Source organism: Linepithema humile, chromosome 7, assembly GCF_040581485.1.
Source record: "Linepithema humile isolate Giens D197 chromosome 7, Lhum_UNIL_v1.0, whole genome shotgun sequence".
Lineage (NCBI taxonomy): Eukaryota > Metazoa > Arthropoda > Insecta > Hymenoptera > Formicidae > Linepithema > Linepithema humile.
Window position 1 is genome coordinate 18,759,137 of NC_090134.1, and position 17,265 is coordinate 18,776,401.

Below are 17,265 nucleotides of genomic sequence, written 5' to 3' on the forward strand. Positions count from 1 at the left end.
GATTAATATATATGCATGGAGATAAATGCAGGGATGCACATCACTATTGAATGTTGGCGAATAGAACGATAAAAAGAATGCGTCGATTGATGCAGAAAATAAATTGGGCGGTAATGAATGAGAAGCGGTAAATTGTTCCGGTTTACTGTGCGTCTCGTTTCGTCGGTCGTCAACCGCTAAATTGGCGGACAGCTTCTATTTACTCCCTGATAAATCCTGGATCAACTTGACTGTTTTAGCTGCAAGATTAACTGACATTTTAGTTAAGTTTAGACTAACTCGATTTCTCCTTGCAGATTTTCTTTGTTTAATTTTGATAGAGCATAAGAAATAGCAAAAAATAACAGCATGAAATATTACACATTATTCAGTAATATAATTTTGTTGCTGTATTAAAAAATTTATACAAAAATAAATTTTATTATGTAAAATATTTTTTTTTTTTTTTTTTTCAAAAATATATACATATCATTCACATTATAATTTTTAAATGTTTTAATTAATATTTTACTTTTTTTTGAAAATTTGAAATATGCTTTAAATTATATATTACTCATAATTTGATTCTGAACATATATTATATTTTTATACACATATTATACATGCTAGATTCTACTTAATATAGAAATTGATATTGGAAAAATAATATTGTTTTGCTCTGTTGAGTAATCTAAGATTGCTGTACAAGTGTACAGTGCAAACAAGCGTTTTACGAAATACGAGCCCTGTATGTATAGTGATTAAACAAGAGCGAAGGAACGAAAGTGGTTACGTGCAAAGCGTTGGCGGAGCCGCAGGTATATAAGCTGTGCTTTAAAGATTGTTGGTCAGTCAATTGCACTCGTTGGTCCTACAGAGTGCCAATATGGCTAAATACGTAGGTCCATGCTTGCTCCTAGGAATGGCCGTGGTATGCACGGTCATCGCCGTATCGTCGGCACGCGATGTCCGAAGTACGATGGGAGATCTGGAAATGGCCGGTACCCATCACCATCATGGTCATCATCATGAACATGGTGGTGGTCACGAACATCATTCTCATCATCATGGAGAACACGGTGAAGAGGGCCATAAAGGACACAAGGGCCATCATCATCACGAAGAAGGTGAACATGGCCACCATGGCAAGGAACATCACGAAGGCCATCATCACGAGCACGGCGGCCACAAGAAAGGTCATCACGACGAGCATGACGAGCACGGTAGCCATCACGAACACGGACACGGCCATAAAGAGTCGAAATTCGGCCATGGAAAGGGTCATAAGAAGGGCGAGAAGACTCATGGTTACCATCACAAATCTCATAAAGACGAATTTCACAAGGAGCACAAGTTCTATGATGATCATCACAAAGGCGGTCACCATGAGAAGCATGGTGATCATCACGAGCATCACCATGGCAAGGAAGGCCACCACAAGAAGGGCGGACATCATCACTCCGGCCATCATGAGGATCATCATGGAAAGAAAGGTCACCATGATAAAGGACATTACGATGAAGATCATCATGGCCACCATGGAAAACATGGTCACGAAGAGCACCACCATCATCACGAAGATTATGGAAAGAAGCACGAACATCACGGTGGCAAAAAGCATGGATGGCACCACGGCGGTCATCACGGCCATCATCATTAATCATGCGAAATTTGTCAATTTAGCGCAACACAAACAGAATGAATTGTTAAGCCGTTTGTTCCTCGTTTTTTCGTTGATTATTTTTAGAGTGGCGAATAATAATGGGTTTACCATTTCGTTATTGAGAAATTAAAATGTCTATACCGAATATACATAGCATTCAGAACTTATTATTTTCCCTAATAACTCTCCTATATATCTGTAGCATAATGATCTTACGATGTCTCATTGACATATCAAAATTTTTTATATTAACATATTAAGTGCATACTAAGTACATATCTCTCTATGTACATTTTAAATACAAATTAATAACATTTATATTTACATAATAAACTTTATATTGAAATTTTTATATTGAAATATTTTGAATTTTATTTTTATATTGAAATATTTTAAATTTTATTTTTATATTGAAATATTTTGTACAAAAGTTTTGCAATATTGCCATGAAATACAGATATATTTTTCATGTACAAGTAAAATGAGCATGAATCATATATAATTATTTAGACAATTCATGTTTTTCATAATAAATTCTTTATAAAAATTGTTTGAATGTAAAATTTTTAGATATGTGTTTATTATTCACATAAAATGTACTATTAATATTTTATATATTAATATTTTTAAATCTATAGATTACATGTTATTTAAAAAAAATATATATAAAAAAGTAAGCGAACAAGACGAATATATAAATTGATAATTATATATTCAATTTTTAATTATGGGATTTATGAGAGAAGAAACTTTTTTAATCTATTTAATTTTTTTAAATTTAGTTATGTATATGAATATATATAATATATATAATATTTTTACAAAGTTTAAATGTGTGTGAAATTAATATTTTAAGGTTTAATCAAATATTAAATATAATGCTACATTTTTTTAAATTTTTAAAAAAGTATACGTATGTGTTTCGTTGAATATAGAGAATACTGACAAACAATGTATGATTTTGAATCAGATTGTAAAAACAATAAATCTATCGTAACTATTTTAATAGGGATGTTTTTTTTAACTTTTTTTATTTGGTTTAAATTTATACAATATTGACAGTGTAACTTTCTATTAGGTTCAGTGAACTATCGGGTATCGATAAAGAAAGTTTAATCAGCGTCAGGTAATTTTATTTATATAACTGTAAACAAAAATAGTGGATTACAAAATATTGTGGAACAGACTCTGTCTTTATTGCAATGGGGGAAATGAAACGGAACTCCCCCGCCGTATTTTCTTTATATAAATATATAGTTCTTATAACTCTTGATGGCTCGCTGCACCAGAATTGCAATATAAATAACATCATTTCGTTGATCTGTAACATGATACAGCTTGCGCTGTTAGAAGACACTTAGATTGTATCGTTACCGAAATAAACAAAATACGGTGAATATTAAAACAATTTTTTCTATTATGTCCACCATACGTGGTGCATTGCCGTTGGTGGCCATTTTTGCGGCGATGTATATCGCCACATATTGCGTTACCACCGCGCGTGAAATTACCAAAGATCGTTACGACGATCTGCAGGTAGCCGCCAGCCATCATCACGGTCACGAGAGTGGCGGCGGAGAGGAGCATCATTCCCATCATCATCATGAACATGGCGGGAAGGGTCATAAAGGTTACAAGCATGACGATCATCACGGCAAAGGCGAAAAAGGACATCATCACAAGGAGCATCATCATGGCCATCACGATGAGCACGGGGGACACAAAAAGCATCATCATCACGACGATGGCCACCATCATGAACATCATCATGGCGAAAAGGGAGAGAAGGGTCACAAGTTTCACGAGAAAGGACACTATGGCAAAGGCCACAGCACTCACGGTCACCACGAGGTGAAGAAGCACGACGAATACAAGAAGGATAAAGAGTTCTTCGACGAGCACCATGATCACGGTCATCACGACGAGCACGGCGGCCATCATCACGAGCACGGTCACAAAAAGGGAGGTCACTTTAAGAAAGGCCATCACGATCATCACCATCACGAAGGTCATCATGGTAAGAAGGGTCACCACGAGAAGGGTCACCATCACCATGATCACAAGGGTCATAAGGGGCACCATGATCATCACGAGCACCACCATCACCATCACGATCATGGCAAGAAGGGCGGTCACGAGGATCACAAGGAATGGGGATTCAAAAAGGGACATTAAGATTTCTCGTTGCTCGGGAGATACCACCAGCTGCTTTTAAATATTGAATTCTATCCACTTCCGTATCGTTTCTTACACAGTATAACTCAAGAATATATATATTCTATGTCTATTAATTGTTAATCATGCATATATTGTTGAAATAAAATAATGTATTTAACATGCTTGTTTGCGCTGTGCGCAATTCGCGCAGTACGTATCAAAGAATCTTTGTTTTTAACTTTGTTTTTAACTTGTTATATTGTTTTAAAAGCGTGGAGGATTTTCTTAAAAATTATCAATGTTGATAAAAACATTTGACATTGCACTCATCATGATGTACGTGACGTATTTAGAGCTTATTATATTTGAGGGGAAGGAACCTATATAATATTTCATCTTTCTCCACATAAATTATTAATTTTTCAGATGTTAGAATCTGTACTTCCTTCACAATTTATACAGTTATACACTCATTATTGAACAAGTGCAAATTACAAACTTTATATATTACTAGCATGCCTGCGAACGTTCGCTCTGTTAATAAAAATTCCTATATTGCAGCTATTTATTAAATTCCGATATTAATAAGCAGCATTAAATCCGCATTGGTTATAACGCATTATCGGGCAGCGGTAAATACAGCGTATCCTCGCGGTATTAATATTTAGTTCAATGAACTCTTTCGGAGAATACACTGCAGTTCATCTATTACGCTTATTATCTTATCAATGTAAGTTGATTAAACAGGAACAGTAATTATTATACACGTTTAAATTATTCAGGATATGCAAGAAACATTCTGTAATTTTCAATTAATATTCACCGTTCATTAGCGCATTTTCAATCTGCTTTACATGGCTGCGATATTGGACTGCGACTACTTTTTGCCGTCTTGTGTGTGAGTCGTTCGTTGTAAAAACAGGCGTGGCAAAAACACGCGGCGCCTACTATCGTATTCATCGCGCCACGGATTTGATTAACGATCCCACCCTGTAGCAAATGAGATCGCCATTTCCATGGCGTTCGTCCGAATTGAATTCCGGTACTCCGGACACGGATTAACGGGGGCTTTATGCACTTCTTTACTGCCATGTACGATGTAGCGAGCGTTCAGGGTCGCGCGAGCCCATTCTCCGCCGGAGATTGCATGCGCGCGGCAGCGAACCTACTTGAAATGCTCCGCCATGTGACAATTCCGGCGGCCGTCGAAAGGGTCCGCTATTGTTTCGGCTTGTAATGTACGTGTGGGTGGTTTAATTAATGTAATTGAAGTGGCTGCTGTGTATGCGAAAAAAAGGGAAAGGACGAATGCGCTTGAAGAAGTACGCGGTGTTCTGCGCTGTGATTCCGCGTGCTTTCATGAAGCTAGAATAATCGCGCTATTCGGCCAAATTAATGAGGATTCAGAAACACGTGACATTTGCGTAGCATTTCCGCAGGTTGCTCCCAGACTAGAGACAAAAAAATTTATTTCTTTTAATCGCTTTTTGCACGAGATAAAGGACATTTACATTAGTATATTGCATTTTTTTAAAATCGTGTGTTAAAAGAACACATAATAAAGGCAAATTATTTCTTATGGATAGATAAGTAAACAAGAATTATCTAACATAATGTTGCCGAAAACTAGCTAAATAAGCTCTACCTTGAACTCGAGGTACCTTTGATAAAATTTTCACGAAGCTGAAGCAGCCCCTCGAATAATAAATGACTCGCGCGCTACAGACGTATACTGAAAATTGCATCATGAGGCCGCGCAAGAAATCCTTTGACGACGTAAGCTGCTAGATTAAATATTTGGATTAAGCTCATCTTGTTGGCGTACTCATTGTATCGCGCTAAAAACCGAGATAATCAAATATGCTCATAATCAAAGCTTTACTCCATCAGTGGCACGTGAACTAATCTTCTTAACGTGAAATGTTAATTAGAGGCAAAAATTGAAAAAAAAATCAGGAATTGCTGAAAAGTTTTGTTTATCTTTATTCACCAACTTTGGTCAGACTAATTAATTTTTCCTCAAAGATATGTTTATATTTAGTAAAAGTAGTTATGTATATTTATGCGAAAATTTATCTTTCGTTATTAATTGACAAATTTTTAAAATATGCATTTTCGCACATAACGAAGATTGATTCGTACAGTATGTATTTCTAAAATCTTCATTCATTAATCGATGAATAATGAGCGCTGGTTATGTATGTATGTATGCATATTGCAGAAGGCATTAGCGATTTACATTAAATGGACATATGTTTTCGACGGTTTGCACCGGCTGGCCAGATCGTCATAATGCGGGCATAATGGTGGAAGTAAAAATTACGAGAGATCGGGAAAACGAAATAATTGTCCAGATAAATCTATAGAGTTATTTGTGTAGAAAAAATGTTAACAACATATGATTTTCTACAAAAACATTGGATTTAAAAATAGAATATTTTGAACCGGCATGAAGGAAAGAATAACGATACGAAAAACGTGTAATGTGGAGCATGTTATTTTCGAATTGTATTAAATTCCGGATAACATGACTCGGTTTTGTTTTTAAATATGAAATAATATATATTGTATCATATTATAAAAGTATATTTGCATTTTGATGTTTTACAGTGGATAAATGTAGTATCACGTTGCACGCTATCACTATAACGCTGCAGCGTGTGTACGCAGTATTTACCTACAAATTTAACGGTGTCAATTCGCAACGCGCGTTCCCGCGGAGCGGCACATTAATATCCGGTAATCAATTCAATCAGCTGGCCAATCGATTAACCTCAATTATTGGCGCATTAATGACCTATGCTATATGTGACATTAAAATTCATGTTGCGTCGGAATTGCTAGTACATTATTCTTGCCCGATAATGGAGGTACGCTGCTGAAAAATACTTTCATTATAAATTGTTTTGCGCGCGCTTAAACCAACGGAACTGTCGTTTTATGTTTGTTCCGTAAAAAATGGCATTGATATAAAACATAACGTACCGGAAATAAATCGATTTAATCGACTCTATTTTTTAGCCGAATTGATGATAATGACATCTGACATTAATAATGATGCCATTTTATAATTGTCAACGAGTAAAGTCCACAATTGCATGATGTAGGAACAATACCATATTTGTTTTTGCGCTTGATCTCTATCGATAAACGGAGGCACAAAGCGAGGAAATGACGAAATTACTTTAGTTTGCCGATGGGAAGTGGTAAAAGGCCGGCAAGAAAAACGGCAGCAATAAATCGCGAGGAATCGATAAGGCGTAATATCACGTTGCCGTCTTGACTGTAATGTAGCTGCTGGGACAAATATGAGCTGGGGAGAAACTTATTTGCCCCATTAAGACCGCGTGGAGGGGAAAGAAAAGCCAGCCGGGCCGAACAATTTTTTCTGCGCGCGTGGCAGCGTTCGCACGTTTGTACTATATAAAGAACGGTACAAAATGTATACGACCACGCGACGTCGTCGCGTGATTTTGTCTGGAGCAGGTACATGAGCCGTAACTGTAGAACGAGCGATCGCTTTTTCATGTATTATACTTGAGCGTACAGCCCTAATGTCCCTTCTTATAACCGTACTTCTTTCCGGAATGATGATCGCCTTTCTTGCCGTGTGAGTCGTGATGGGAATGGTGCTCCTCGTGTCCGTGCTTGCCGTGGTGGCCCTTGTGCTCCTCGTCGTGATGACCTTTGTCGTGGTGGCCCTTCTTACCGTGATGATCCTCATGATAACCGGAATGATGATGACCGCCCTTCTTATGATGACCTTCCTTCTTCTCGTGATGACCGTGGAAGTCACCGTGCTTCTCATGGTGCCCGCCCTTATGATAATCGTCGTAGAACTTGTGTTCTTTATGATATTCATCCTTGTGAAATTTGTTGTGATAGCCCTTGGTCTTGTGGCCCTTCTTGTGCCCCTTTTTCTCACCAAACTTACCGCCCTTGTGACCCTTTTCGCCCTCGTGATGCTCGCCATATTTCTCATGCTCGTCATGATGGCCCTTCTTCTTGCCGCCATGGTGCTCGTGATGACCGGAATGATGCTCTTCATCGTGCTTACTGCTATCGCCTTTGTCGTGATGATGGTGGCTCTTGTATCCTTTCTCGCCCTTCCCGCCGTGATCCTCGTAATGGTGAGACTCGTGTTTGTGACCGCCACCGGACTCGTGGTGATGACCCTTATGCCCGGTCGCTGCCGTCTCCAGGTCGACATCGTCCGTCTCTGCGATCGTCGGCGACGCCACGGTGGGTTCTAAATGATGGTCATCGCTCGTACCTCGCACATCGCGCCGGCTGACACGCGATTCCGCACTGATCAGCTCCCGGGCGTGACACGTCGTGCGCAATGTGAGCGAACATATTGCAATGAATGGCAGAAATAGCATCGCACCTCGCACCATCTCGATCGCACCTGGTTTCGATCGGACTGATGGCCTACGTAACAACGGTTGACACTTAAATATCGATGGCCCGGCTACTTCCGCCATGGCGCGGACAGCTGTTTCCGCCGAGTCCACTTTCATCCGCACGACCGCAAGTGTTCCTAAATTTCGTTCCAATCTCCACTGACACCGGTGGGGGGGGCACACGGTTTCACACTTTCTCGCATCGCTGCACATTGCGTTTATTCTACTAGAATATTCCGTCGCGCTGTCTCTCGCAGCATCCAATCGGGTGTTAAAATATTATTCATCGAATCAGCTGATTGCGATTTCTTCCTTGCAAAGTGACATAATAAATCGATTCGTTAATACTCTCCTAATGATATTAGTATTCGAAATTATGAGCTTTCAACTAGTAGTATTGCGAACAACGGATGTACATTTTTTTACTGGATTAGTCGTATTCCGATACACTGCGTGAACGTAATATCTCCGTAAAAAAATTGTGTCCGGCGGCAGGAAGAACTTTCCATTATCACTTTTTGCGACGGTCTGTCGCGGGAATAATACCACGGAAATTTCTAGACCGCAACAAATCGCATTATCTTCTTTAATCCTTTCCCCAGATTTGCATTTATTCCTCTTTTTTTTATTTGTTATCAATATCTATGTTTAGATCAATTTTCCTGTGACTAATTAAAATATATGGTTTGTTTCTCTATTTTATTTTTATTTGTATTTTTTTTTGTTTTGCTTTTATTTATTTGTTTATAGTTTTATTTTTGTAGAGATCTTCTCTGTACAGCTGCTAACTAAATAATTGAATCACAACAATGGTAAAAAATGTGACAAATTATTTTCCACTTATTTCAAATAACGATTAATACATCGAACGCGATATGTCCCGCTCAGCTCGAAATCCGCACGGCTTGCGGCCCAAATATCTATTTCGAATCAAAGTGGCATCCCGTTGTCCGACATATGCACACGTTCGATCAACACTTCTCATAACAGCGTGACCTCAATCGATATTTAAAGTTAAGTACCCCACCAGATGCTCGCGCAATGATTTTAATTAACGTCATGACGTACAAATATAGGCATATACCTCGCTGTATATTCTAGAAGCGTTTTGTTATAACAGCGCGTGCGTTGTCGCGCTCGCCGCATCGATAAACTGTCTAATTTTACCATTAATCCTATTACCTACGACATAAATTCACCTCTCGTAAACACAGTGCCATTTATAACGTCATAAGCCAAAAACAATTTATTGAGTTTTACAGACGTCGGCGACACGTATATCACGAGCGGCGCTCGTTGCGCGGGTCGTTTCGCTAACTGTTGACCCATTTGTTCCGACATCTCTGACGGTTTTATTAGATAATCTCGAAAAACCATCGAAAAATAATGGCCTCCGTGGTCTTAATCTTCCACCGACTCCCCATGCTAACGGAAAGGGAGAGAAGTTTGATGCACGCTCTTAGTGATTCGAGCTTCAAGAGTTATTCATATCAATAATTGTAAAATAGTTCTCGAAATTTACAAATATAACTATTCTATATTGACGAAATAATTCTTGCACGCATTTGACAGAACGGAATAAACAAATGATAATGACGACGATGTATCGAGTATGCAAAGTAATAAATCCTGCAAGTGCAAAATCACGACATACATCGGTCGTCGCCGGTGCTGATTTCCATTGCAAATCCGAGGCTGCCGGCTGAATTCGCAGTGTGAAATACTCATCGATATATTTGGAGCTTTTACGACCTTACTTGGCAACCACTTTCGATTGGAGATTGGCTCTTGCCGGTGTTGGCGCTGCATAATCAAGATAAAGATTGGTTACTGCCCAGCTTCCGCGCGGCAATCCCTGACAGAGGGAAGACCATGGGCTCTGCCAAGTTCGATTTCGCCTCGGCATCGTCGTAACGGAGATTAGATTAGGCGGCCGTCGCCGTGAACCTCTCGGCTCAGATGGAAAGATTGCTTTGTAAGCAGATCCGAGGCGGCGCCGGACCATCCAAATCACCGTTCCTTTGTTCGGTCAACGATCGCGGCGTGGCTTCAATTAGAATCTAAAATGCTATTGAAATCTTTATAAGCGAAGCATCGCGGAGTGTCGTGAATCGCGTCACGGTTCGTTGACTCGCCAAACGCTCCAGCGTTACTCTCGCTCGACTCGCACCGCTGCCGACAGTAATGCCTAACGATTTGAAAAGTTCTCAAGCGTAGCTTTCATAATCAGACACTTAGGTACCATTAAATTCGTCGTTCCGATTATGATACTATTAATTCTAATATTATATTCATTAGAATAAAAGTGTTATCATCGGCAAAGTAATCATTTAATCTGAAAAAAAATGCTTACACAGACAGAAAAAGAATCACAAAGAGTCAAACAGCTTTTTTTACCAATTTTGTTAATAATCTCCAACGAACCAGTGAATAGACGTCGTCGATTTCGCGTTGCTAACTTGTGAGGTATGCAATCAGTTGATGGAACCGTTAGAGCCAACCTCCCCAATCCGACGACCGAACTGTCTCACATTCAAGTCTTACTCTCGCACCATCTTTCCTCCTTCCTTTCTCCCTTTCCATCCTTTTCGCCCCTTTTCTCCGCGTTATCAACCTCGTGGCGCATTCTCGCATGCTGAATAAAACCGTCGGGCTATACGGCGGACGAACAAAAGAACCTCGTGCTGGTTCCTGCGCTGCTAATGAAATTGTTTTCTAATTTAAACCCGGACCGACTACCCGACGTAACCATTCTACGGTCAAGAGCCTCATTCAAGCTACAAGCTTTTTCGGTGATAGCCGCGAGGGAGTTGATAGTGATAGTGATAGTCTCTAATTTCAGCTTTCCCCCTTTGCTTTCCTTTCCTCTTAAACTCATTTATGCAAATGGTTGATATTTTCAATTGATCCGCTATAGTTATATTCGCTTTCTGATTGTATGTGAAAATAGGAGTAAAAGTAAAAGAACGCGTAATGCAGTAAAATATTTGGATTAAATGGACTAACAGCATTTATACTCAATTTCTGTTAGCTGTAATACTAAATTCATTAATTGCGCTTATATGCCGCTTTGAACGTGAATCGAACTGATTTTCGCTTAATAATGACTTTTCATTTTAATCTCTGTTCGAGAAGAATAATATGTTTTCTCCTCAATTTTTAATTAAATACACATCGATAGGTAAACTTAACAGAGAGACGAAAATACAGAGTCCCTTCTGAGTTTCCTTTATTAATTGCTTTTAACACGGCAGATTGCGCACAGGCTACGGAAATTGGTAGTGCGATGACAACAAAATAATTCTTTGTCACGTGCAGCGTTTAACGATAATTATCTCGCGCAATTAACAAACCGATTTCCCACTCGGGGATGGGCAACCACCTGGAAAGTTTCCTCGTTATAAATAATTGCAAAATGCAGGCCGCTCGTAAATGTTGCACATCTACACCAATGGCCGGAGCTAAAATATACTATACACAACGTGACACGTTCTTGCGTGACAGAAAGTACTTTTTAACAAACACTCACGTTTTTATCGTATTCGTCTTCTGTCAGCTGGAACTGTACTGTGCCGGCAATTAGCCGTGTCTATCGTGTACCAACCGATAGTAGCGTATCTGTGATCTCGCGCGGTTTCCAAGCCGTCGCTATTAACCGTACAATTAAACTAAATCTATAATCGGTGATAGAACAGATTTGAAAATCTATTTGCTTTTCGAACGAAGCAAATCCAACACGAATTACACGCGATCGTAAATACCATAACGTAAAACGTATTCTCATTTAAAGATACCGAGAACAAATTGTAACTTTTGACGCTTGCGTGGTGTTAAATCTGAAATTAGAATTACGCTTTGCAACAAAGGTAATCCCAGACTGCATTTGCACACTCACGCAGAGTGATATTAAACGACAATTTAATTAGTTGCCGCAGCATGTAATAAATGTTGCGTTGTGTGTGCAATTTATTTCAATTGAATACTTGAATATTAAAAATGAATCTTAACTAAATAAACATCATACGATAAGATTTGACTTTTGTTAATGCGGGAAATAAATGGCTGCTGCAGTATTAAGTCATTTTATTTTTTTTTCTACGCGGAGAATACGCAATTCTCATTTCTTTTTATATTTCCATTACGAGAATTACATTTTTTTCTAAATTCTAATTAAACCAATAGCATTGACAAGGCGAGTATATTCGACTTTATGCACTTTTAATTGCATGTACGAGATGCACTTTCAATGATGAAGTAAACCACTTAATGAGTTAACGTTTCGACGAACGGATACGCATCCATCCGTACCGTGAGAACGAACTATTTGCATGCAACGCGAAATATAACCCAGAATGGATTAGCTGTTGATAATCGATCATGCACGGACATTGCTAATGTAACGAGTTTCGCTGGGCGGTAATTTCGAGCGTACGCTCGTACTTTCGCGATCGATCCCAGCGCGAAAGCATAAAGGCAAATTTCATAATGGAAACACTGTTATAATATTAATCTAGCGTTCGATTTGCCCGGCAGGGTACTTCTCTGCACGTCGTTTTACTATAACGCATCGATGCAAATGGTTGTTGCTTTTGTATCTTTTGATTAAAATAATTCAAAAATTACGTTAGAATAATTGTGTTAATCATGAATAAACCATTTGACACGGCACAGCACATATACATCTTCTATTTCTCTTTAGCAACTTGATTGACGATAATTATCACAGTCAAGTTAAATTTATGTAACAAAAATAATGTTTAAACAAGGATGCAAAATGACGTCATTACATTATACAAAATAATTAAAATAAAATTGCGTGTTTATTTTTTCTTTAAAATATAAGATTTCAATCCATCGCAGTAGAGAAAATGTACATTTTAAAGTCCTCTAAATCTATCAAATGTTATAATATAAAATTTATTTTTATGCTTTATAATGTTATATCATAACATTTGTTAGGTGAGAACTTTAGAATGTATATTTTCTTTACTGTGATGTATTGAAATCTTATATTTCAAACAAAGAAATGGTCTAGAATTCTATAAGATTCCAGTGCATCGCAGTAAAGTTTTAGGCCTACCAAATGACATAATATAAAATTTTAAAACATAAAAATGAATAAAATGTACGTTTCAACATTTCTAGACCATTTCTAAAATTCTAGCATAAAACTTAAAATATATAACACATATTCGCATATCGTAAATAATTTCTGAATGATAAAATAACATTTAGCTCGCAATGTTTTACAAAGACTGTTTACAAAATTCCCGAATTTTAAACATGATTAACATAATCAACCGGAAATACAGAAAAAATTAGAAATTCAAAATTAACAAGCAAGTAAAATTAGCATACACATCAACGATAATATTTTATCAGCTATCAAACATAAACTGTTATTACAATCCATTTATATACAAATTCAGGACGTCGCACCGCAACGTGACGCGTTAATGGCTCGTAACTTAATAGAAAGTACATATACATATATCATTTCCGCTTTTGAAAATAAATTGTAGTCTGCATGTATACATATTACATGTATTATATTTTAGATAATTTTAATAATAACATATTTTTTTTATATAAATTGTTAATTTTTCCAATAACACGTCGCAGAGTTATAATTATACAAAAATGTTTCAATTTAAATTGCAATGAATATTAAAATGAGACACCGACAAAGTTAATAATGATCTCCCTCCTCTTCTCCGTCTCCGTCGGAGCTGTAAGAACTGTGAGTTTCATAAGATCCCTCGTCACCGTCACCAGAAGAATAATTTTCACCGCGGCTATAACTTGATTCTGGTTCTTTCACCGTGTAGTGGCTACTGTAATGACCTCCGTCATCGCCTCCGGTATGGTGCGAGTATTCGCCTCCTTCACCGTGATCGCCTTCGTCGCCGGCGTAGTCTGTATCGACCATAGTACCTATAAAAATTTTCATATCGCACTAAACACAATTTACGAAGAACAGTTTCGCGTAATTTGTAGCACCCACTTTCGAATGAAGAAATACTTTGAAACTTTATGTACATATTGTCGAATGTCTACGGTTTGAAGTGTAAATTTTGTCAAAATGTATCCTCCGGAAATAACTGTATTGTTAATTGACGAAATTAATAATTTATCCACACATACAATTTATAAGATAAAACCAGTAGCAATCTCTTATGATCAAAACTTTTTATATTATTAGTATCTATTGTGTTGTGATTATAATTACAATTTAATGATTTTTACCTGCGCCCTCGTGATCGTCATTCTTTTTCTCTTCATGATTCTTCTTGCTGTTATTGTCGGCGTTGACTTTGCCATAGGTGGTTTGCGTCTCAAACTCATACTTGTCACCGTTCTGTTTGTGGAAGGTGTCGAGAGTCTTGTAGCCTTGATCACCTTTACCATAGGTTTCCTTCAAGTAACCCTTCTCACCGTCCGCATCGCTGCCGAAGGTTCTGTAGTAACCGCCCTCGTCTGATTTGCCTAAAACCGCATTGTTGTCTGCTCTTGTTACGTTCAACAAGACGTCTAACATGTTTACGAAATTCAGCTCGAGAATTGACATTGCGGGAAAAGAAGAGTTATGAATTATAAATAACTTCTTCTTGATACAAAATACATTCTCGTTCTAATTCATCGTCTTTCTTTCTCTTTCTCTCTCTCTCTCTCTCTCTCTCTCTCTCTCTCTCTCATAATTATTTAAATTATATGCAAATACACGCAATAAATTATTTGTTTTCAAGACTTTTTTCTAGGCTATAACATTGTCGTATATTTTATTAGCAAGCGCTAGCTGTAAAGAACATACCAGATGCGTTTTTCATGCGTTTTTTAGCATCTCGTGACTTCGGTGCGTTACCAGCGCTCATTAGGTCCTCTACTTCCGCAGCGACTTTCAGCGGCGCCGGTTGGCGTATCTCACGAATGAATGAGCCAACGGCGGCGACATCGCCCTCGACAGTCTCGTAAATGACAGGTTTAGCCAAGGTGTTGCAAACGAGCAGATGCGGAAGCAACGACACAAACAGTTTCCGATACATCCCGCAAGGTTACTTTAGTCTTCGATCTCTGTGATTTCCCTGTCTATTCGATCTATCTCGCTAAATCTTTTATATCGCTCCCACTCTCTGTCAAAATAAATAATCCTCCTGACAGAAATAGTGGACGCTGCGCGTGCTCGTATTGATCTCGCAAGTCGTCGCTGTGGTTAATCGCTCAAACAAGCAATTTAGTTTGCTCCCCGTCAGTTTCGCAATATCTTTCGTAGTGATCGTCATCGAAGATAAAAGTTTGTATTGTGCTGTCTAAGAAAACACCAGTTGTCGTCTGATCGATCTGTCGCTTATTGTTTTGTCGTCTAAAAAATTAAAAAGAATCGGCGATTGTATTATTCAACTGCCCGGCTTACGTAAAGATATCTTTTCGTCATCAAGGAAATCGCGCCAGGTTTCATCGATCGGGCTCGTCGACGATGGCAGCCGATTGCGCTTCGCGTATCGCGTTGAGCCAAACTGTCGGCTGGACGGCGTCGATATTGTCTCCGCCATGCGTACCGCATGAGTGATCGCTTTCCACGATTGCGAACGCAAAAACTGTAAAGTCAAACTACCGATGATTGAAGTGTCTGACATAATGGGCTTCAGTACATTGTTTTTTCAAAACATTACGGTCGCATTTGCGCTGCGCTGTAGAAATTTATATCAAGAACTACTTCGAACTTTATCAAAATACACTTGTTTGTAGGATGTTTGTAATTGATGTACAAACGTAACGCTCAAAGCCAATCCTATGCTTCGAATTAATTTCAACGAATGCAGTACCTTTGGAAAAAAAACGTGATAAACTGACGTAAATTATCATGTTATATTCACTTTGATATAGGATCCGCAAAGGAATAAATTTAGCTTTATTTAATGTCGAGAATATGATGGAAAAACGCATTTGCATTTTATTGGTTTCATCTATGCGCATGTATTTCTGTGTTTTGGTATGTACTAATATTTAACGTAACGACATGAAATGTAATATGGAAGAGGCAATTAGCTTCGAATCGTTATCACCATGTGATATTATGTATTGATGATACCTCGTGTAAGTGAAATCTCCAGTAATAATTATTGGTCGTTCCTATTGAAGGATTTGAAGAACGTAATAAAAGCGCCAAGAGAGATATCCTCTTGTCACGATCAATATTTATACTGCTGCGAGATAAATATTGTAATAATTTTTTAAAACAAAACAAAATTAGTTTAATCGTGTTTTACTTCTTGCGCTACAAACGACAGGCTGACTAGATATAAATTCGTATACTCAAATAGTTTAGTCAGAGTTCACGTAAGAGATGTCAGCCGCGTTTTTCATGACACATTTCACAATTGTTGCACGAGCGTTTCACTTTAATGATTATTATGCAAAAGTTACGTAGCAGTAAGAAAGACGAAGTTTTTACCGGAATAAAAATGAGAAATCAACATGGAATGGAAAACACCACAGTTACATCAATTTGAGGTAGTAGAGGCTTTTAGAGTTGTAAAAATCTGTCGTAATTCAAAATAACAATCCATATAAACTATAGATATTAAAAATAATAAATAAAAAAAATTGGTGCCACTGTTTCCACAAAAATAGTACGCGTTATAAATTCTATAATAATAATAATTTAGCAGTTTGCTTTATAAAAAGTAAAAAATTATTTAAGTTTTAATGAAATAATAATATAAAAAAATTATTCTAATTTATTATATCATTATTAAAAATTTGGAATAGATTTTATATTATTTTGTCTATAGTGACACACTTTTTATTCATATTTTTAATGGAAATTTATTAATCTTCATCATAATATTATTAGCAATATCAATTAATAAAAATTATGTTAAGGTTTTAGTACGAATATATGACTACTGTGTACTTTCCTTAATATATATGTCAATGGAAACAAACATCCATCGCCTTGTAACTGGTCATTAATTCCGGTAGCATCGTTCGTCAGGCTGTCAGCGCAAGAAGCCACTAAATCTTGAACTTCATTCTCGTCGTCCACTTGACGCGATGCGGAGG

General features: G+C 37.7%; 4 protein-coding genes across 5 annotated transcripts in view; 2 read left to right on the top strand and 2 right to left on the bottom strand.

Annotated features, from left to right (window-relative positions):
* The window catches only part of tsl (torso-like), a 311,116-nt gene that overhangs the window by 116,790 nt on the left and 177,061 nt on the right, over positions 1-17,265 (top strand). The window lies entirely within an intron of this gene.
* On the top strand, positions 2-5,301 carry LOC105669981 (sarcoplasmic reticulum histidine-rich calcium-binding protein-like). Its single transcript, XM_012363224.2, has 2 exons — positions 2-1,613; positions 3,624-5,301. The coding sequence occupies exons 1-2, from the start codon at positions 866-868 to the stop codon at positions 3,815-3,817; spliced, it is 942 nt and encodes a 313-aa protein (XP_012218647.2). The 5' UTR covers positions 2-865; the 3' UTR covers positions 3,818-5,301.
* LOC105669980 (small histidine-alanine-rich protein-like) lies at positions 5,307-8,196 on the bottom strand. Its single transcript, XM_012363223.2, has one exon. It carries the CDS (start codon positions 8,194-8,196, stop codon positions 7,351-7,353), a length of 846 nt encoding a protein of 281 aa, XP_012218646.2. The 3' UTR covers positions 5,307-7,350.
* Positions 13,240-16,247, bottom strand: LOC105669984 (uncharacterized). Its single transcript, XM_012363228.2, has 3 exons — positions 15,014-16,247; positions 14,449-14,688; positions 13,240-14,136 (listed from the first exon to the last, which is right to left on the bottom strand). Exons 1-3 carry the CDS (start codon positions 15,243-15,245, stop codon positions 13,892-13,894), a joined length of 717 nt encoding a protein of 238 aa, XP_012218651.1. The 5' UTR covers positions 15,246-16,247; the 3' UTR covers positions 13,240-13,891.